The 22,347-nt window shown below is 42.4% G+C and overlaps 1 protein-coding gene across 1 annotated transcript in view; it reads left to right on the forward strand.

Annotated features, from left to right (window-relative positions):
- The first annotated feature begins 2,062 nt into the window (after positions 1 to 2,062).
- The window catches only part of Foxo1 (forkhead box O1), a 91,509-nt gene continuing 71,224 nt past the window's right edge, over positions 2,063 to 22,347 (forward strand). The window contains exon 1 of the mRNA XM_020167516.2: positions 2,063 to 3,140. Within this exon, the coding sequence (XP_020023105.2) occupies positions 2,520 to 3,140 (621 nt within the window). The 5' untranslated portion in view covers positions 2,063 to 2,519. The remainder of the gene's footprint in view (positions 3,141 to 22,347) is intronic.

Genomic DNA, 22,347 nt, shown 5'->3' on the forward strand with positions numbered 1-22,347 from the left:
CCTCAGGGATTGCAAAGATTTGGGGAAAGTCTGTAGGAAAACTCCCTTCACCAAATACTCTCAGATTGAGGCCCTGAAAAACCGGACTAGAAATGAAGACAAGGCTAAATTCGCAGTTGGCTTCCTTTGCCAAGAATGATCCACTGGGGCACCGCCTATTTGTAGGGTGCGGCTGTGTGAATGGGGGAGCTGCTTCTGCAGAGTGTGATTGGAAAGGCTGGGAGAACCAAGAGTTGTACTTTGTGGTCTTTATTTGAGATCATCATCTGGGTTACTGAGGTCCCCTAGCGGCTGGCAGAGGACCACCAACCTGTCCAAATTTGACAGTAAATGTGAAGACACCTAAGGAAAGAAAGAGGTGGCAACCAACTCCTATCCCCAGAGTATCCGGTTCAGGGTTCCCACCCCACTCTCCCCCTAACCCGTAGAAGCTGTGATGACGAAATAAGGACCCGGACCTGTATTACGGAGATGACAGAATGTAAAGGAAAAAAATAAATCTCTAAATCTTTTAAACTTTTGTAAGAGGCCTAATTTTCTTTACATGGCACTTTTTAAAATGAAAAATTACTTACAAGAAAGAAAAGAGATTTTTTAAATAGGGGGGGGCTATCCTTTCGGATAGGATGTTCAAAACCTTTCTATGTCCATCTTCCATCCTAAGTTATCCCATCCCTCTAAAAGGAAATGCCTTCCATATTCTTCCTAAAAAAACCAAAACCAAACCAAAACAAAACTTGAAAACTTTTTCTCCGCTCCATGAGACACAGGGCCATTGTCTTCCTACCTTTGGCCCCACTGATCCTGTACAGAACGTCCCGGACCAGGGAGCCCAGGTAGGGTGGGGGTGGGGGGTTGGCTGATTCACACAGCAGACAGCTTAAAGGAACCTGGGTGTGGGGCAGATTGTACCCCAAGACTTATCTCTTCTTGCATTTTCACTTAACACCTCATTACTTCGAGTCTAAGTAAAAAAAGAAGTAACAAGCAACCTGTTAAACTTAATTAGAGGTAATAAAGGGACAAGGTTGTCACCAAATACTCTTCGTTAACCCCTTCGCCACCACCCCGATTCCCGGTGGACGGAGCGAGGTTCCCGCGCTGGGAAAGAGGTTCCCACAGAGGGCACGAGGTCTAGGGTGCCTTTGGATCTGCGTGTGCGTGCGCAACACGAGTACCTTCTCCCCGAACCAAGCCCCCTGTCCTTGTTTCTAGCCTCTCAGGTCAAAAATGCAGTGCATCCGGCCGGTGGCTGCTGGGCTGGGCGACCGTCCCCGCTCAGAACCGAGTGGCGGAGGCTCAACTCCAGGGTGGGGACAGGTGGGACTGTGCGCGGCGGAGGCGGGGAGCGCGCCCTCCGCGCGGACTTGACCTCATGGGCTGCGGCGCCCCGGGGCAGGTGTGGGCGCGCGGGGGCCGGAGGACTTGACAGATCGCAGTGAAAGAAAACATTCCACAGAAACAAACCCCGCCGACTTCCCCAGGTTGTTCTGCAAAGACACCGTGGGTGGAGCCGAGAGGGGGCGATTGAGTGGAATTCCGTGAGGCCGCCTCCACCCGCCCACACTGCGCCCCCGGAGCGCGCAGCCTCCCCGACTCCACCCATCCTGTCCCGGTTCGGGCTCCGAGCGGAGGTCGGGCAGAGCGGGCACCTTGTCCCACTAGGGCTTCCAGAGTACTCGGCTTCGGCTCGTCTGTAGTAAACAAAAGTGTCGCCGCCTCCACGTTGGTTTGCCTCATAGCAATCAAAACACTGAGAGGGCGAGGGACTCACAGAAACACTCGAGAATTACCAGAAAATAATAGCAAATCCAAAAAAAAAAAAAGGAGAGAGAGAGAGAGGGAGAGAGAGAGAGAGAAAAAGAGAGAGAGTGCGTATAAGCGAAAGAGAAAAACACCCCACTACCCCCCACCAACCCACTGCCGCCTCCCGGTGGAAAACCGGCCCCCGCCCAGGTGCACGCTCACTGGTTGCCTGGGTGGCGGTACGGCACGCCCATTGGTTATCCCGCTTGTCTGTCAAGGGCGGGTCGGCGCGCGCGCCGCCGCGGGCGGGGGGCGGCGGCAGATCCCGTAAGTCGGGCGACCGCGTAGTCGCTGCAGCCGCCGCCGCCGCCGCCGCCGCCACATTCAACAGGCAGCAGCGCTGCGGTCGCGAGGCCGCGAAGAGCAAGCGGCCCTCGCGGTCTGTCGTCCTTCCGTCCTTCCGTCCGCGGCCTTGTCAGCAGAAGCACGGCACCCGCTCTGCCCAGCCCCGCGGCTTCGGCCCGCCGTCCAGTTCGCGCAGCAAACCCGGAGGAGCCTGGATGTTGATGGACCCGCGAAGTTAAGTTCTGGTCTCGCTCTTCCACTCCGCCGTGCCTTCCTCTTGGTTTGCGTCCGCTAGCGACACCAACCTCGATCCCCCAAATCTCAGACCGGCTCTTGGCACCCCCTTCGCTTCTGTCCTTCCCCCCCCTCCGGTGCTACGTCTCCCCTTTCTTGGCGCTCCAGCGGCTGGGGGAGGGGCGGGGGTCACCATGGCCGAAGCGCCCCAGGTGGTGGAGATCGACCCGGACTTCGAGCCGCTGCCCCGGCCGCGCTCGTGCACCTGGCCACTGCCCAGGCCGGAGTTTAGCCAGTCCAACTCGGCCACCTCCAGCCCGGCGCCGTCGGGCGGCGCGGCCGCGAACCCCGACGCCCCAGCGGGCTTGCCCTCGGCTTCAGTGGCCGCTGTCAGTACCGACTTCATGAGCAACCTGAGCCTGCTGGAGGAGAGCGAGGACTTCCCGCAGGCTCCCGGCTCAGTGGCGGCGGTGGTGGCGGCGGCTGCGGCTGCCGCCACCGGGGGACTGTGCGGGGACTTCCAGGGCCCGGAGACGGGCTGCCTGCACCCGGCGCCCCCGCAGCCCCCGCCGCCCGGACCGCTGCCGCAGCATCCACCCGTACCCCCCGCCGGACCACTCGCGGGACAGCCACGCAAGAGCAGTTCGTCCCGCCGCAACGCGTGGGGTAACCTGTCCTATGCCGACCTCATCACCAAGGCCATCGAGAGCTCGGCGGAGAAGAGACTAACACTGTCGCAGATCTACGAGTGGATGGTCAAGAGTGTGCCCTATTTCAAAGATAAGGGCGATAGCAACAGTTCGGCGGGCTGGAAGGTGAGCGGCCTCGGGGCGCGTGGCCAGACCTTCCGGGCGCAGTGGGGCAGGTGAGGGGGCGGTTGTGTAGGTTTGTTCCGCCTGAAAGCGCAGGGCAGGAGGGCAGCGCGTGTCACAAAAAGTGGCGACAGGTGGCTGGGGTGTGTGTGGAGGGGGCTTGCCTGGAATTAGCCCGGGCATTAGAATAGGTGTGTGCACGCGCGCAAGTGAGTTCAAGTGGGACCGGGTAAAGGGCTTGCTTGGGAACTAAGGAGTGGAGAAAGTACGCCAAGAAGTGGACGTCCGAGCGGGCAGAAAAGTTTGCCAGTAGCACGAGAAAAAGGGTTCACTCGGAGAGGCTGCCTCCTTCCCTCCCGGACCTGCGAGGGGGGAGGGCGACTCCTCTTCACCCCAGCGGCCCAGGTTCCTCTAGCTTCCGCCGCGCCTGACCCACGAGGGCGCGATCAGGGGCAGGGTAGACCCGCCACCTGGGGCCCTGATTGCAGGTTGGGGAGACAGGCAGGCGCACCCAGCCGGGGACCGTACGGGCCGACCGCGCAGGATTTGGAGGCCGGTGCACATTTTGCTTTGTTTTGGTTTTATCCAAAGTGGCCTGTATTGTACGGGGGCGGACGGGCCGAGGCAGTGTCTCCGACACGTGCGAAGGGGCGGCCACCGCCTGTGCAGCGCGGGCGTCCAGCCGCGCCGGTCGGCCTAAAGTTCAAGTGTGACCCTCGGCGGGGGCGGAGGCAGGCAGCGGCGAGGGAGGGGCCGCGGGCGCAGGAAGCGGGCGCCTTTAAAGGGCCAGTACGTCCGGCCCGCGGGGCCAGCACTTTTCCACGTGGGGAAGCGCCCCCGAACTTGGTTTTGGCTTTGGTACGATGCTTTTAATTCCGAGGCTGCTCCGGGTGACCGGGGCTCAGACTTGTGTGTGTGTGTGCGCGCTTTCTTTTTGTCTTGCCACCTCTGTGTTGCCGAGCAAAGAGGTGCAGACGAGGACTAGGACAAGGACGTATGTTTTGGGGAAGTCAAAGTGGAGGTGCTGCTTAGAAAACTGGCAAGGAATCTCCTGTCTTGTTGGAGGATTGCACATTTGTAGACGAGGCGCCTCGGGCCATTTTGGCTCTTCCGAGCGGGAAGGGCAGAGAGTTTGGGTGAGACTCCGGGTCAGGGCTGGGACATACTGCCCAGTGCGTGGCAGGCCCCGGGTCCCTTGGTGGAGGCGCTGGGGGGCTTACCCGGAGGTTCACTTGCTGTGCCGCCTCTCAAGCTGTTAACTTTCTCACTGTCACAGGGCTCTCCAGTTGAACAGACACCTTTCTCATTTCTCACTCCTCATCTTGATTGGTACAGCACTATAAAGATCAGTCTTTGCCTCTCAGTTGCTACACCAAGGTGGTTTTACATAAAACACTGTCATCTTTGTGGTTAATGTGTGTCAAAAAGGTCAAGTTACTCATGGAAGTTCCTGGAGAAGGAGCCAAGAGTTATTTTATTTTTTCCAGTGTGTTTTAGAGTAAAAGTATCACTTATAGCTCGTTAGGCATTATATGCAATTTTACTAAGTGTTTGAAAAAGTAAAAAGCCTCCTTACTTTAAACTTGACCTGTTATTTATATATTCTAAGTTACAAAATAGGGATCGTTTGCCAAATTAACATTTGAGTTTAAGTACTTGACTGACTTGCTCATCTATCAATCCTACTTAAGTGGTTATAAAAGCATTTGCCACACACACACAAAAAAAAGCCATTTTTTTGGCATTCAAAGTACAGTGTTTACTTACACCATTCTTTTAAGTCCTTGGAAATACATAGAACCTACTTAAGCTTGCTGGAGTGCCTTTAAAGATAAAGGCAATGTTTTGGGTTATTTTTAGTTTTACCTCTTAAATGGCATTGTCAGGGTATTCGTAAACTAGTAATGTAACTTAATTTTTTTAGATTTTTTTTTTAAAACATATTACATAAACAAGAACCATTTTATTAGGTTCTTGTTTTGACTTTTTAAATGCAAGTGTAATTTATTTTTAAAGATTTTGCTCACTGGAGCTAGGAGAGCACTATGAAGTGTTAAGACTGTCAGAATTGGAGGCCCGGCTGCAGCTCTCAGTGCCTCTTTTGGGGCTTGGGAGGGAGGAGGCTGCCTTTCTCAAAGAAGTTTGTTTTCAGGTGTAATGAGAGTCAGTTGGTGCAAGTCAGATTACAGCAAGTACGTTTTCAGTTTGAGTAGAAGGGTTATTTTAAAAAGAAACAACCTGAACTGTTCTAACTCATCACTAGTCTTTTGGTTAGAGTTTTCATAAAAATGAGTTACTTGTTAAAACCAAGTTTCACTCTCAGATCTGAAAGACTCTTAGTCTGAAAATTCACAAAGGGAGAAATTTTACTGTGACTTTTAAACTTACAAAATCCAGTTCTAAAATGCAAATCAACCTGAACTTAACTGTTTTAGGACGAGGAGAGACTGCTTTGGAACCAAATATTTCCTGTGATTTACTGCTGGGAATTCGACTGAATCTTCAATTAAACAGTTTCTTGTGCTCTATTTCCTGGGGCCTGCCTGAGAATTTGAAAGTCTTTTGCATAGGACAGAATAGTTGGAAAGCTGTTAGTGTCTGCAAACTTCTTTTAAAGTAATTCCTTAGTTAAGCACTGGGATATCTTTTCATGTTTCATGTTTGTGGACAACTGTTTACACTTGTTTTAATATTGGCCAGAACGGTCATAAGTTACAGGAAAAGCGGAACCTAACTCTTGTGGAAAACCCGGGATCTTTTAAACCTAGCGCAGTATTTATAAATAGTGAAACTTGATTTCCATGACCTGTTTTCTCACATAGAACTTTCTAATTTTTTTTAATGGCAGTTTTGAGTAACTGTTGCATTTTGTTTCGGTATTATTTGGGATACAGTTAAGAGAATGCTTTGACTTTAACATTTACGATTTATTAGAGATTTTTAGATTGTTTTATTCTGAATATCTTGTGTATTTAATTTAGAACGAAGTTTTCTTAATTTGGCCTGTGAAAATATAGTACATTTCCTAATATTTAAAAGTGTATCTCTGTTCTATAATTTTGGCTTTGAATCCTCTGCAGGTGAATAGCTGGAAGAAATCCCATTAGGAAGATGGCTGTTTTCTTGCAGACAGTCACCTTTGACTTAAAACATTCCTGCACAGATTGATTTAGAGGACCTCAGGCACCTTTTGTACTTGTGGTTTATTTGTTCCTGAAATTACCTTAAGGAAAACCATTTTTATAGTTAGGTAAAGAATTCAATATAGTATTTGGGGAAGAGTGAGTGAAGAACAAGAATTAAAAGTGGGTAGGAGTTTTATGCAGCCAACTGTGATGTCTCACTTGTTAAAGGCTGAAGGTTACCTGAGTCTGCTGTGAGCATGTTGTATGGCTGAAACATTGTGTTCAGAAATTTGAGGCACATGTTGTAATCTCAGCACTCAGGAGTCCAAGGCAAGAGGATTATGAGTTTGAGGCCAGCCTGAGCTGTACAGTGAGTCCTGGTCTGGAAAAAAAAAAGAAAGAAAAGAATATAGATGCCAAATGTATGAATGCCTTATTTGAAACACACAAGAACTTTATTTTTTACTTTTCACCTATAGTTTTGTACAAATCTTGGTTGGGAGATGATAGGAAGGGTAATTGTCAGCTTCTTTTTTTTTGAGTCAGGATCTTAATATGTAGGCCAAGATGGACTCAAACTCACCATCCTTCCCTTCTCCCTTAGTCTCCTAGTACTGGGATTATAGACATGAGCCATAAGGACCATCTTTCAGCATTTTTTTTTTAAAGTGGCAAGCATTTGCATATTGAAAAGGAGGTATTTTGATTGAAGAAGAGTTCAAGTTCTTTGAGACCTGTCAGTTGCCAGCAGACAAATATCACTGGGTTTCATGCTCAGCACAGGGGATCTTCTTGGTGGTTACATGAAATAGGGATGAAGGCAAAGGATATTCTGTGCTCAGTTAAAAGTCCCAGGTAGGCCACAAATGTTCTTCCTTTCCTGTGTGTGCCTCTCACCTCTTCTAAACTGCAATTTTGTATGAGGACTTTCTAAGAGAGCAGCTCTGCATTTGCCTGGAATTTCTTTGGGAGAGCCAAAGTGTTATTGGAACACTCTGCTCTTAGAAACTATAGAAACTATGCGCAGTACCCTGGCATTATGGGAATTTACTCAGCTTTTTTTTTTTTTTTTTTTTGTGGGGGGTAATATGTATGATGTAGCTTTGGGGCTTCCTAGAATATTCTTGCAAAGACTGGTATAAGCCTCATAATGATTAGGCAGGGCAAAGAGTTTTGCCCTGCTGAGTTTTCAGTTGCATGGAGGACAGTAGGTTTGTCCCTTCTTTCCTGCAGCGCAAGGCTTACTTTGGTCTTTATAGCTACAACTTGTAGAGACTTGCCCAAAGCCCCAGAACCTCCCTTGGGTCAGATAGCCACCTTTTCTTGGTGCATACAAAATTCTGAAGTGCATGGTGTTATTCCTCAGTTGTAAGACAGAGGACAAGATGAACTTGAAAAAATGTTCATTTTGATGTCTAAGGGATGAAGGCTTGTATTCTGATGGATATGCTATGTACAGACATTCAGATGTAGAAGAATTCTTCACACTGACAAGGACCAATAAAAATCAAGTCAGTGGCATAGAAACATTCTTTACAGAGAATACATGTTATTTATCTTCTAGGAAACATATGAAACAGGAAAACACATTTTTGTACATCAGTAATTTTGTATGGTTCAACCTTTAAACAAACAAACAAACACACTCCCCCCCCCATCAATCAGTCTGTGGTTTATCAACTTTTGAGTAGAACACTGCAAATATTGAATCTTGGTTTGATTATTCTTGTCATTTGAGAGACATTTGGGCCACCTTTTTCTCTTTTTATCCATCCTTGTGTAGTTTTGATAAAAACTAAAAAAATCAAAATAGAAAAGCAAACCCTTTCCAGTATGTCATTTAGTGAATTTTTACCTTCCCACATTACTTATATAATGGCATACATTTAGCCATATATGAGTGGTGGTACACTCATATAATCACAGTACTCTGGAGGCTGAGGCAGAGGGATTGTGAGTTTGAGGTCAGCCTGGGCTACATAGCAAGATCATATCTCAAATAAAGTGTGTATGGGGCATAAATTCAATATATGTTCTTTATTTTAGTCTAGATTTAGTACTGGAGAGAAAATAAAAAACAGTGAAAGACATGCCTGTGATAGCCTCTGTAGCCCCAGTCTGGTCTTCATTATGGTGATTGTTAAGCTGCTGCATGCAGTAATCACTAGGCCTGTGTTTGTGTACAGGATTGTGAATCTAAACCCTCCCTTTCTCTTTCTCATCTTGGATTCTGCTATGTTGTACTGTCCTTCCCTCAATCTGGCTTTTGCCATTGGTTCACTTATTTTTCTTTTTCTTACATCTCAGGACTACTTGTGGACTGTTCCTCTGGTCTTATTCTACCTCCTTTATTACCCTCTGCTTTCACTTACCAGAAGACTATAAATGTCCCATTTGGACCTCAGATTCAGCATGTCTACACCTAAACATGCTATATTCCTACTTATCTCAGATGAAGTTTCTGTCTCGAGACTCCAATTGGGAATGGTCTAGTTAGCCCTTGTCCTAGTTTTCAAACTTTTTTTTCTTTAGCACTCTCATGGTTTTTACTATCTCCAAGTCTGTTAACTCTTTTTTTTCCTCAGGGCCTCTTGAGACTTAAAGTTCCTAGCCCATAGTCATTCCCCACATGCTAAGTCATATTATTTCAGGCCTAGACCCTCCTGTCCTCAGAGAATTTGGATCATCTTGTGTCCCTTTTGGAAATTTTGCACTTCTTGCTAGGTCAGCAAGGCTCAAGTCAGTTCCTTAACTTCTAGTCTTGGCTGCCTGCTCAGAGAAATTTTTCTTCTCTGAGAGAATGCCTAGTAATCTCTTAATTCATGCTGCTGTGTATTATAATTTAACTTTAATGCCTGCATGTTTTGGCTCTGCAGTTATATTGTAAATATATAGTTAGGGAAAAAAAAGTCTTCCTCGAAATCTTTCATATTTCTTTGAAAACAGTGTCTGTGTTGTGTGGCCCAGGCTGGCCATGTACTAGTGATCCTCCTGCCCCAGCCTCCCTAGTGCTGGGATTATAGATGTGTAACTACTGCACCTAGCTTATATTTCAGCTTCCTGTGTATTCAAGATTGTCACAGTCTGCATCATGTGAGATTCGTTTTAAGTAGTGTATTAACCAAAGACCAGTGATTATTTAACTTCAGTAGTTGGTCAAAGTATTTTTTCCCATTCATTTGTTGAATGGTTACTTGGTACAAAATGTACTTGGTACATTTGAATGATAGAAAAATGACTCAAATGTAGATCCAGTAGGGAGACTACAGTGACATTCATAAAGCACAGCAGGAAGGGTTAAGTGTCTTAGAGTAAGGCCCATTGAACTGGGCCTTGAAAATGGAAGGGTATTACCCCAAGTTGAAAGAGTTCTATATTCAACATTCAAATTCCTAGCACCTAGCTTTTACTGTCACTGTTTCATTGTACTGTATCATGTGAGTGCACATCCATTCTTCATCAGTTCATCTTGTTTTGGGGATTAAGGTCTCATTCATGAAAGCATGAAAGTGGGAGAGATGTTAGTTTCTCTGAATGATGGATGTGTGAAATACACAGAGTCTGACAAATGAAGGATCTCTGTTGTCCGATTGAGCTGGAATTATACACATAATATGAAAATAATTTTACATTATAGACCAGATTTTTCTAACAAATTGTATCTGTGGTTTTGCAATATAAGAAATTCTCGAAATAACCTGGGCACTGGTGGCTCACACCTGTAATCCTAGCTACTTAGGAGGCTGAGATTGACAGGATTGCAGTTTGAGGCCAGTCCTGGCAAATAGTTTGAGAGACCCTCATCTTCAAAATAACTAGAGCAAAATGGACTGGAAGTGTGTCTCAAGCGGTAGAGTGCCTGCTTTGCAAGTGTGAAGCTCTGAGTTGAAACCCTAGTTCTACCAAAAAAAACCAAAACCAAAAACAAAAACCCAAACAAAAACAAAAGAAAGAAATTATTGAACTAAGATGGCATTTTCAGTTTTTTAAAATGAAACCTTCCATTTCTTCCATTCACAGTCCCACCCCATAGGACTGGGCATCAAACCCAGGGCCTTGTGTATGCTAGGCAAGTGCTCTACCTCTGAGTTACATTCCTCTAAGGAAATTCAGAGACCAGTGGAGTAGAATTTAAAGCTTATATACTGCATTTGATTTTAAAACTAACATACAGAGTTTGGTAATACATGGAACAAATTACATAATTGATCTGATAAAAATGATCTTATTAAAATATTTATCCTTATAAAAATATGTATCCTTTTGCTCAATTTATTCTTTAAAGTTAACTTTTATGCCCAGTGTCCTGGTAGCAGAGTAATTCAAAGAAAAGGGGAATTCTGAATTGAAGTTAGCAACTTCAAAGTATACTTAAGGCAATAGTGAGGAAGTTATGTTGGGTTAAAGAAATGCTTCAAAATGTAAAAGTCAGCTCTTGTATTGCATTAGCTGAATGTTAGGTATTCTTGATCGCTTTCTAATTGTCGTATATCATTGTCCGCTAATCCAAGTATAGGAATGAAAATTAGAATGAGATGTTTCAGTGGATCCAGAACCTGTAAAGTTTGGATGGGACCAAACCCCAAATTGATGCCAGATAGGCAGACACACTGAGTGAATGTAAATAGCTGGGAGTGAGTCCTGAATAGCTCATGATGAACCAAAATTTCAGCAATAAAAACTTTATTATGGCATGTTGAAAGGCACAAATGCAGATTTATTAAAATTTAGCAGCCCTTCTAGAAGTAACAAGCGTTGAAAGCTGTTTTACCAATATGTTTATACCTATAGTAGCAGATACTACTTTATTTGAAAAATACCCTGTGGAGGGGTGGAAGACAGTTCAAAATAGACTGAAAAGCCCACCACTGTGTGGTTTTATTAAATGGGTACGTTACCTTTCACATGGAGAAAATAACTTGTCAGCACATGCCAGATATCACACTTGTATGATTGTTTATGATGCCAAGCTAACCTAGTCAAAATCAGCTAGGAAACAATAGGGAATTGGGCAATCTAATTTTAAAAATAAAATTAAAGTTTGTAAATCCAGTGACATTCAAAATCACAGCCTGTATTGGTATTTTAATTTTGTAAATAGATCTAATATAAAATATCTTCATCCTTGAACTTGTGTCTCATCTGTGTTCTTATGTGGAAGGGAAAAAGTATAGGGTCATATCTCCCTCCAGAAGAAGTCACTTCATAGACTTTTTCTTTCAAGATCTCTGTCACTCTTGTCTGATCAGTTCTTGGGGTGGAGGCATCTCTACTTTGGCCCAGGAGAGTGCTACCTCTAGTGTGGTGTCTCATTGGTCTACATGCAGCACCCTTGTGTCCAGTAAGTCTGACTTCTCTTACATACACCCAGCCAGTCACCCATGGAGATCCTGAGGCTGCCACCTTTCTCAGAGTGAGGTGGTTCCACCAAGAACCAAGATCTTTGAAATTTACAAAGAAAATCTCTTTTTTTTTACCTTGATGCATAACATTTGTTTTAACTATAGCATTATTCTTTGTGTGGCTTTAAGTTACAGATCAGGTCTTAATGACATACCCTGTGACCTTAATAGCCATGGAGGTACTGCCCTGCTGCATCTGATTAAAGTGAAGTTGTGATGAGGATGGGAAGAGAGGGGCAACCTGTTTTGGTGGTGCTTTTGTTTGATTAAAAACATTTTTGGCTAAACAGATTTTTCTCAATTGCTGTTCCTCACAAATCTGGAAAATAGGTCATGGTTTTGTGAACCTCTGCTTTTATTAAGCCAGAAATTTGATAAGCATCTAATTTGACAAAAAAATGTTTTTCTGTTTACAACCATGGTTCCCCCATCTTGAAGTTGTTACGGTACTATCTTGGCCTAGCTTGTGAGGGGCCTTCATTATTGGTTTGCTCAGTTAAAAATCTGAAAGTAGCTAAATGAACCTGGAAGGAAGGGATCTCAATGGTTGCATTTTGTAGGTGCAGTAAAAAAGCCAAAACTCTGGTTAATCCTGTAAGTCACCTTCTGGTCTTAACTCAGAGAGTAGCCAAAGGAAGGAAAGGGGAAGAGGAAAGTGGTTGGGAAGATCTGTTCAGTGGCCTGGTGTTTTGAAGGCACTGAGCTTTCCCTCCTTAGTGTTTCTCCCTTTCTTTCTTTTTTTTTTTCTTTTTGGCTGAACTGGGGCTTGATAGGCAGGTGCTCTACCACTTGAGCCACTCTGCTAGCCCTCCCTCTTAAACTTCAGTTCTCTTTGAATCTAGAAAATTAGTGCACAACCCCCCCTTCCCCCACAGGAGCCATGCCCAGAAGCAGATGGACCAGGGGAAGACATTCTCCTTGTCTGAGAAATCTTCACACATAGAGAGGGTCTTTATCGTTTTAGGGGTGGCAAGGGGAAGAATGGAAAGACACTCTGTGATATCTATGTGAGAAGAAAGGCATTTAGATTTCAAATCTAATTTGGAAACATTATAATTATAACTTAATCACTTTATTTGCAGTCTTGTAAATATTGTGTATCCTTCTGTGCTTGAAAACAAAAACTACATAAATATTTGGGAATGTTCTGTGTAAGTGTCAGATACTTGAGACAGTTTGGTTGCTTACAAAAGCAAGGTCAAAGGAAAATGGTTTGTATATGGTTTAACCAGAGACCTTATTTTGGCAGATTCTTGACGTAGTACTGGTCAAGATGTGGATTTTATTGTTCTAGTTTGACATGAAAAAAAGTTAATCTATAACCTTAAGAGTGGGATTGAATAAATAACATTAAGGTAGATGTAGTCAGTCACTATAATTTTGTATCAAAGATGTAGTTTCAGACTCTAGGTGCAAGGCTTAATTTGCAGAATCATCAATTTGTCACACCAGTGAGGGTTTAGTGTCAGGCTTCACTCCTCCATTGTGCTTTGAATACAGAAAAACCAGGTACCTTAAGGCAAGAGTTACAGTTACCCCTGTGCCTGCTGCACCTGGGAGCTCCTCTGCAGAGTGGCCAGCTCCTAGGGGGGCAGAGGAGTGGGGGAGCTGCAGAACTTGTAAATAACAACTGAGGTTGTTTGTGTACTGGTATCAAATGGAAACATTTTCTCTCTGGATAGCTAGATCTGCAGCTTTATGGAAAGTGAATACAAAAGCTTTCTGTGCACCATTTTACAGTTTTTCTGTAATTTGTATGGCTGAATTGGTCTTGCTTTCTTCAACCTTTTAGAATTCTTTAGTGGCCCATTATGACATTTGCATACATTGAATATGAAAGATTCCTGTACTCTGTTCTGTTCCCTATGTGTTTGTAACAGTTTCTTGAATTTGTGAAATTGGTAAAGTAGAATGAATTCTGCAGGTTCTAGATTTATATTTACTGTATGCATTTCTATTCCCACAAGGCTTTCAGATTATAATAACACTAATGTTAAACACTTAGTATTTGATGTCTTTACATTTTAGAGGTGAACAAAATGCTTAATTGCTTTTTTGTTATTGTTTTCTCTTGAAGTTTTTGGTAAAATTGAAATACCGATGATTGAGCATATTTTGATGTGATTGGATCTTCATTTTTGGTTGTGCAGTTGATACTTCCCTAGCTGTGACCATACTACTTTGTCAACAGTCCTTCTGTAGTATTCTGGTATTCCTGGGATGCTTCTTTAAGGTGCTTTGCATTTATTGAAATGCCATTTTGACACCTCTGATGGTATGAGTTATACTGAGAACATACGTGAAAAATAAAAAAAAACATAGCAGAAAGGTTATTCAGATAAAAATTTAAAAACATGAATGTCACAAGCTTCAAGACTTATCTTGCCTGTTTTTAAAGTGTTGAGGGGAATGAATGGGCACTAGAGGAGTGGTCTCCCAAGGTCAGTTGCCACTGATCAGAGACTTCCTCTCCACAATCAGTTAAGCCTGAAATTCTCACCATGGTGCCTTACTCAGAAGTAAATGCTGGTGGAGCATTTACTCTCCAGCTTTTTTCTGATTTTCTGTTTAATAAGTAGTTTGAATGTTAAAAGTTTGGGCTTTTTTAGTGTGATTGCTTTGTTTTTAGCCAAAAGTGGAGGGTGTGAGAGAGATAGAAATGGAGAAAATATTGATGTAGATGTAGCTGTTTTTCTCTAGACTATCAGAAGGATGCATGTTTAAGTCAGTTTCTAAATTCATTACCATTTGATTGCATGCCTGATAAATTATATTTCTAAGAAAAAAACATTGAAACTAATAGTTATTGTGCCATGTGATGTCATTGAAGAATGTAGTTGATTTTTGGTTATATCAAATGTTTACCATATTTAAGAAGAACCAGTCGTACTCTGGTGGCTCACCCCTGTAATCCTAGCTACTCAGGAGGTAAAGATCAGGAGAATCTCAGGTGAAAACCAACCCTGGGCAAATAGTTTGGGAGATCCTATCTTGAAAAAAACTCATCACAAAAAAAGGGCTGGTGGAGTGGCTCAAGTGGTAAGAGTACCTGTCTAAGTGTGAGGCTCTGAGTTCAAACCCAGTGCTCCCAAAAAAAGAAGAACCAGGGCTGGTGATATAGCTGTGTAGAGCACTTGCCTAACATGTTTGATACCATGGGTTTGAGCCCTAGCAACACATACACAGAACCCTACTTAATTTCACTAACATGAAAGTATGGATTTTTTTTTTTTTTTGAGGTACGGTCTTGCTGTATAGCCCAGGCTAGCTTCAGACTCATGATCTTTCTGCCTGAACCTATAAACCTGGGATTTTAGGTATGAACCACCATATCCAGGTAAAAATATGTAGACATTTTAATGAAAGACAAGCTGTTGATGGTTGCTCACTAACTATAACTTCTGTCTGTGTTTATATAAAGGAGACCAGAAGGGAAAAAGGAAAGTTTTCAATCCTGGAAGTGATGAACTGAGATCCCATTCTGTGGGGACTATTTCCGGCTTCCAATTAAACCTCCTTTAAACTTTGTATTCCAATTTGTATTTCAAATAACTCATTTTAAGGCGTTCTAGAAGGAAGAAGAAAGTCAGGGATAAAATGAAAACTTGTAACATTTCAGATTCTGTGGTAATGCACTAGAAGGATTCTTTTACTGACTGAGTTTTTTGTGGTCCCTAACTGTGTGAGTATACCCTTGGTACTTCAAATGGAGATAATCCCTGTCTTCCCTTAGTAGCATCCCTTGTTACTTATGTGGTTGGTTGAGATTATTTAAGGACTCTCTTAACAACAGTGATTGAGCTGGGGGAATAGATCAGTAGCAGAGTCTTTGCCAAGGATGTGAGGGGTATGAGGTACCACCTTATTAAGCAAACTTTCCAAGCTGTAAGGATCCTTTTCCAGAAAAGCTATCCTCTCTTGGGGAACTGTCCGTGCTTGCTCAGGTTGCTGTCTTGTTGCGGTGGTCTGAAACAAGTTAGCAGCCACCTTCCTGCTTCCTGCAGGGCACATTGCATCAATGGCCCATTGGATCAGAGGAAAATGACTTGGGAGATCACTATAACATATCAGGTAGACATGGGAAATTTAGTTTGCTATCCCTTCTATTTTTCATCAGAATAATTTTTTTGGATTTATAGTACTCATTCTGGCCATAAATATATTAGTAGTTTGGTCCAAATATGGGGCATGACTTTTGACATCCTGCTTGGCTATGCTTGACATCCTTCAATTTAGATGGAATTCCCTTGTTTTGTTTCCTGTGATAGTGGGGAAATACACATCTTGGCTCTTTCAGCCAGAGGTAGAGCAAGACAGGAAAAAAGTAAAATTAGAATGCATAAAGAAGGTATTAATGACTTTATTTCTGCTGGGTGTGGTTGGATTGCATACTTTTATAGAAGTCTGAGACAATGAAGTATTTCATTAGTACAGAATCCTAAGAAAATACTTTAATGTTTCATTTTTATTTTCTTTTGATTTGGATTGATTTTTTTTTTTTTGACTGGCCATTTTGGGGTCTTCAAATTATTTTTCATTTAGGTATACATGGTAGTAAGCACTGGAATATGTCTTTTTGTTGCTTTTACCCACCCCTCCTATACCATCACCAGCTGAAAAGAGCTGCAAAAGGAAATCATTTATATTTCTTTCTGAGAAGGGGGAATGTTTTACTGCTACTAAGTAAAAGTTTGTCTGTGATTCTGTTTTCTGAATGTAATCAGAACCAGCAGCAATAGTTATTCCTTTTGAATTGTAGATTTCAAATATTGAAAAGCATTGAAGCTAGTTATATTTTCCTTTTAAAGACCACAAAAGTCATCTTTTACTTAAAGTGCTTTAAACAGAAGACCATGGTTCCCCCACATCCCTAAATAGTTTATTAATAAGCTTGCTTTTTGTTCATTACTTTTTTCCATTTCTCATATAAACCAATTGAAAATATAAGTTTCAGAAAGTCTGCTTTGTTCTCAGTTATCTTCTAAATGCAGAATACCACATGTAGTCTACTGGGTTTGGAAGGTACAAATCTAAATGGCTTATATTAAACAGGTTCTTCTCTACTTCTTTCTCCCTTCTTTTTCATCACTTCTTGGCTTTCTTTCTCATTTAAAAATTTGATTTGAATAAATTTCTCAAATCTTATTAATGTTAAATTAAGTGAAAAGTTTCTTGAAAGGTCATTGCTGGTGGTTGCTTCTGTGAGTTTTATATTCACTACAACCCCACTGTATTTACTGCTGCCTTTAGAAATGGTCATTAAGTTATTAATAGAACTGATCCTGATCAGAGATATTTATTTGCAAGTAGAAAACTTAATGTTTGACACATTATCTGTGGAGTTCTCTTAAAGCATTGACATTGTCATTTGTTTCCTAGTTCTTGGGTTTGTGCTCAAGGTCTTCCACATTGATTGAACTGTATAATAAAAGGTATGAAGAATCATGGAGTCTTTAGTTTGACAGATTTTAAAATTGAGCCTATGATTTCTCCTTAAATTTTTCTTAAATTTCTCCTTTCCCATCACTCCTCTTGTTCTAGATTTAGGTGCTACATTGAATTATTACTTTATTTTCCCTTTATATATGTGAAATCAATTCCTTAAGTATTCTTTTCTCAGCAGACCAGCCCTAACTTACTAACAAGCTCCTCCAAGGACTTACATTTCTATCCTTGAATATCATCATCAAAATGTGGGACCCCAAACTGAGACTTCTGGATGCAGAATAAGCAACAAAGAATGCAGTGGGGTTGATAGTGCCTATATGCAGGGACACCAAGCTGCTGGTAGGTTGGCTTGAGAAAGCTTGCACCAGCTTTTGGTTGCTGCGTCACACTTTGATACAGAAGAGAGGTAAAAATATACAGGACTTAGAGGCCAGTGTTTATTCTAACCAGTGTTTGGAGGATGGTGGTAATGTTCTTCACACTGGGCATGAACAGGCTCAGGCCATACATTAAGTAAAGCCTGGAAAGAGGAAATCCACAAGGAGAACAGCTTAGGAGAATGAGCTAAATTGAAGCAACTCTGCATATATTAGCCTGAGGAGATTTTTTTGTTATTGTTGTCATTGTTAGTGAAATTAGGAAAGCAATTTTGTATAACAGGATAAAAGTGGGGGAAAGGGAGAAACATTTCCTGCTTCCTATGCTGGAAATGGGAGTAAACTCTGTTTTAGAGATTCAAGGCCCTACTCCTTGAGCCAGTTCCACCAGCCCTTTTTTGTGATGGATTTTTTTTTTTTTTTGAGATAGGGTCTCGCAGAACTATTTGCCTTTGGTGGCTTTGAACCACGATCCTCCTGATATCTGCCTCCTGAGTAGCAAGGATTACAGGTGTGAGCCGCTGGCACCTGACTTGCTTTAGAGATTTTTGAGAATCCACTACTTCCTAAAAATCTGCAGATATGTTTGTCTTAAGTATTTTTGCTAACTTCAGTTTGTTCTGGTAAATAGGACTTTTAAATGAGTGGGAAAGGGAAAGAATCACCTTTTGCATCTGATAATCTGGATGTATTGATACGAATTCTACTGAATGTATTTAATCTGTCCCATTCTGTGACATACTTGACTTTTAAGAGAAGGGAGCCACAACATTTTCTTGCAAAGTAGGTAATCACAGACATTTCAGTATTGTTCTAGGTGTGTGTTGTCATTGAAGCACTGGTCACCAGCTGCTGTTACCAGCTATTCTCATTGAGCTAATAAGTATGTATGCTAGTCAGTGGCAAGTCTTTTTTTTTTTTTTTTTTTTTTTTTTTGTGGTACTGGGACTCAAACTCAGGGGGTACACCTTGAGCCACTCCGCCAGCCCTTTTTTGTGAAGGGTTTTTTTCGAAATAAGGTCTTGTAGAGCCATTTGCCCGGCTGGCTTCAAACTGCAATCCTCATGATTTCTGCCTCCTGAATAGCTAGGATTACAGTTGTGTACCACCAGTACCCAGAAGCAAGTCTTATACTTTGAAAGTACAACCATGCCTGTTGGCTTGTGAAATGAGCCCTCCTGCCACACTGGGCCTCTCCTGATGGCTCATCCCTTTGGCCACCCTGTCCCCAAATACAAGGATCCCCAGCCAGACTCCCTCCTCCAGGTGTCAAAGGTGAACCAAGTCCAGTATTACCTGAATGTCATTGTGCTGCCACCACAGCATGGTCAGCCCATGGTGTTTGTGACTTTTGCTACAACATGGTGAGATGAGAACTTGCCACAGCAGGATTGGCTTTCCCTTTTCTGTTTGCACACACCCCTCTTACTGTACTGTAAATAGATATTTTCGAGATTTATTTTTAAATAAATACTCAAGTTGCAAAAAAAAAGAAAGTACAGCCATAGGCTAGTTTAGCAAATGCTGCAAACTTCCCACCTCATCTGTGCTGAATGCAAAAAATTACAAATTTCAAGATGCGTGGTGGTACCTACCTTCACATTTTGAAGTTCTGAATTTTAATTCCTGGTCTAGAGATTATGAAACCTTACACTAGAGAAGTTTCTTACGTCATTAAAAATTTTCAGAGTGGTTTGATTTTTGTGCCTGGATGAGAATGGGAGACAATGCTGCCTCTGTGCTTTGGGTGAATAACTGCATAGACATTTTATATGTTGAGACTACAGAAGTTTGGTGCAATCAAACCTGGCTTTGTGTAATTGGGATCTCCAATGCCAAAGGCTCTCTGCTCCTGTAGATTTCTGTGAAAGTGATTGAGCCAGCACTATCTGTGTGACCTGGTGTATGTTTCTCATGGGACTCCCCTGCACATTTTTCTAACCTCATAAGATTCCTCCAATTCCAGTTGGATTTGGCTCTCATGCTTTCTGGCTTCTAATCAGCTCTTATTTCACGTCCTTCTCTCCCCCCATTTCTGTGTGAGGCTCCACAGTCCTCACTGTCAGTCCACAGGAGAGCTTTGCCTGTCAGGTGTCCTTGGGGTGGGGTCAGTTGGGAGAGGAAGTCTAGTCCTGTCTTAGTCACAGATTGTTGAGAATGTGTTTCAATCACCTATCTCGGTTTCCTTACCTATAATTTTGAACAGTGATAATTGACCATCCAGTGTCAATATTTACAAAGCATGCTTGGAGATGCTTAGGCTAAAGATGCTGGTTAGATGGATTTTCTAGAACATCTTGGGAGAATGTCTTTAGATCACCAGAGTGTTGTTCTGAAACCCATGTTGGGAGTCACTTCAGAACTATCACAGTTCCCTCTAGAATTTGCTTTTTATAAAGCCCTCATGAGCCTAACCCAGATCTATAATTTTGTAGTAAATATTAGGAGCCTTAGTTTCTGTTTCTAGATTGCTAACCAGATAAGTCATATTTAGACATGTCACATCACTGCTGTGCTACCTTCCTCATCTGTAAAGAGGGGTTAATAATACTGCTGGGAAGTACCAGTAGGACCAGTTTAGGTGCTCCAACAAGGAACTGTATAATTATACCATGTTACATATTTTACCATTAGCCAAAATACTTGGGTTTGAAAGTCAGAGGAGCTGAGAGTCAGAGGCTTTCATTTTTTATTTACTGGCTTCATGATTATGCGGAATACTTTAAAATAAAAACATATCAAAACTAAAAAAAGAACTGGAAACACTTAATGTAGATGCATCTTTTCTCATAATTCTGTTTCAGTGTTTTTTGGTGGCACTGGGGTTTGAACTCAGAGCTTCACGGTTGCTAGGCTAAGGTACACTACCACTTGAGCCACTGCACCAGCCCTTTCCCTCATAATTCTGTAGCAAGTTTGATATGGGTGCTCTGGGAGACTTGCTTTTGGGTTTTGGAAGCATTCATGGAATGGGGGAAATACTTGGCAGCATGAAAGAGCAGAATATAAGGTTGTATGTAAGATGTGTGACACATGTGCTCATAGTCCCAGCCACTTGGGGAGGCGGAAGCAGGAGGATCCTTTGAGCCTGGGAGTAAGTGTATAAACTGATCACAGTTGTGTGAAGTATCTTGGCTTTGTATAACTATATCTATAAGGAAATACACCCTAATGTTAGTAGTGGGCTATATTTATATTATAGAAGTGTGGTTAAGTTATTCTTTCTTTATAATTTTTCCTCATTTTGCACTTTTTGCTGGGGAGGAGGCTCACTGTGTAATCCAAGCTGTCCTCAAACTTTAGTCCTTCTGCTTTAGTTTCTTCAGTACTGGGCTTATAGGCATGTACCACCATACCCAGCTGTTTCGCATGTTTTAACCAACAGCTTTTCACAATGAAAAGTACTTTGTGACTGTGATTGGAGACTGCAATTCCAGCACTTGGGAGATAGAGACAAGAGGATGGCAAGTTTGAGGCCGGCCTGGGCTACATAAGGAAGACTCTGTCTCCTAAAAATAAAAACATCAGCAACAAAGAAAATGCAGTTTGTGGTTTTCAGGCTCTCCTTGAATAGTGGATTTAAGCAAGTGTTGAGTGTAGAGATCAGTTTTGTTAAAGGCAGGAGACATGGGCTGCAGTTAAACTTGTGGGTCTTTTGTGTGGTAGCCAGTGACTGTGTTAGGATTCTAAACAAAAGTTTGTTGATTCATGCATGGGGGTGGGCATGAGAGAAAGCCAAAGTTGACTGACCATGGCTGAGGGAAATACACTGTACACCATACTCATACATTAAGGGCATTTCCTGACTGTATCTAGGTTGGGTTTTTGTCACATTTGCTACACATCCCAGCAATTGTTAGGAATATGCAAAAATAAAATCTACAGAATTTTACCTGTTTTTCAGTGAAGTTATAACAGGTATAAAAACAGCTAATATTTATTTATTTGCTTGCAATGCTGGGTATTGAACCTAGGGCTTTGTGCTTGGTAGGTAAGTGCTCTCAAGTCCCTGAATAGCCAATATATAATTTTATTTATTAGGCTAGGTATGGCTGTAAATGGTTTTTATGTATTATTTAATCATATAAGCATATAAGGTAGATATTATTTCTGTCTCCAGTTTGTAGATGAGAAAATGGAGACCAAGTTAAGCAGTTTGTGCAGAGTCAAGGAGCAAGTGATAGAACCAAGATGACAGTGAGTTTATAAACCAGGTTTCTCCCTCTTAACCACTTTGTTGGTACAATAGAGAGAAGAAACTATCTTTCTGATCGTGAAGGGAAAAAAGAAGACTTAATTTGAAATGGGAAATTCTAAAATAAGATAAAATTAAGGGATTTATAATCAGTTAACTAACAGAATCTAAGCAGTACACATATTGACTGTTGGATAATAGTTTTTCTGGTTTCTCCTATTAGGTAAGTAGACTATTTATTTAGTTTCTGGGGATCAAACCCAGGTCTTGTGTACATGCTGAGCAGTTGTACCACTGAGCTCTCTCCTCAGCCCTTAACTAGACTCTTAAAGATGGAAAAGTACTGTGATACAGTCAGACTTTAGATTAGGGAGTTTTTCTTCTGAGGAGAGAAATTCAAGGGTATTTGTGGTAAAAAGAGTGGTTAAAGGGCCGGCAGAGTGACTCCAGTGGTAAAGCATCTGCCTGGCAAGTGTGAGGCCCTGAGTTCAAGTCTTAGTACCTCTTAAAAAAAATGGTTAGAAGGAGTGACCAAAAGGCCCAGTTGAGGCTCACAGTGTGGTAAAAGAGGTGTCTCTCCATGGCTTCTTCATCAAATGAATGGAAGAGGGCTGTTTTGGGCTACACTGCCTCTGTTACTCCCTCCAACACTGCTTAGAGGTA

This window comes from Castor canadensis, chromosome 10 (assembly GCF_047511655.1).
Source record: "Castor canadensis chromosome 10, mCasCan1.hap1v2, whole genome shotgun sequence".
NCBI lineage: Eukaryota > Metazoa > Chordata > Mammalia > Rodentia > Castoridae > Castor > Castor canadensis.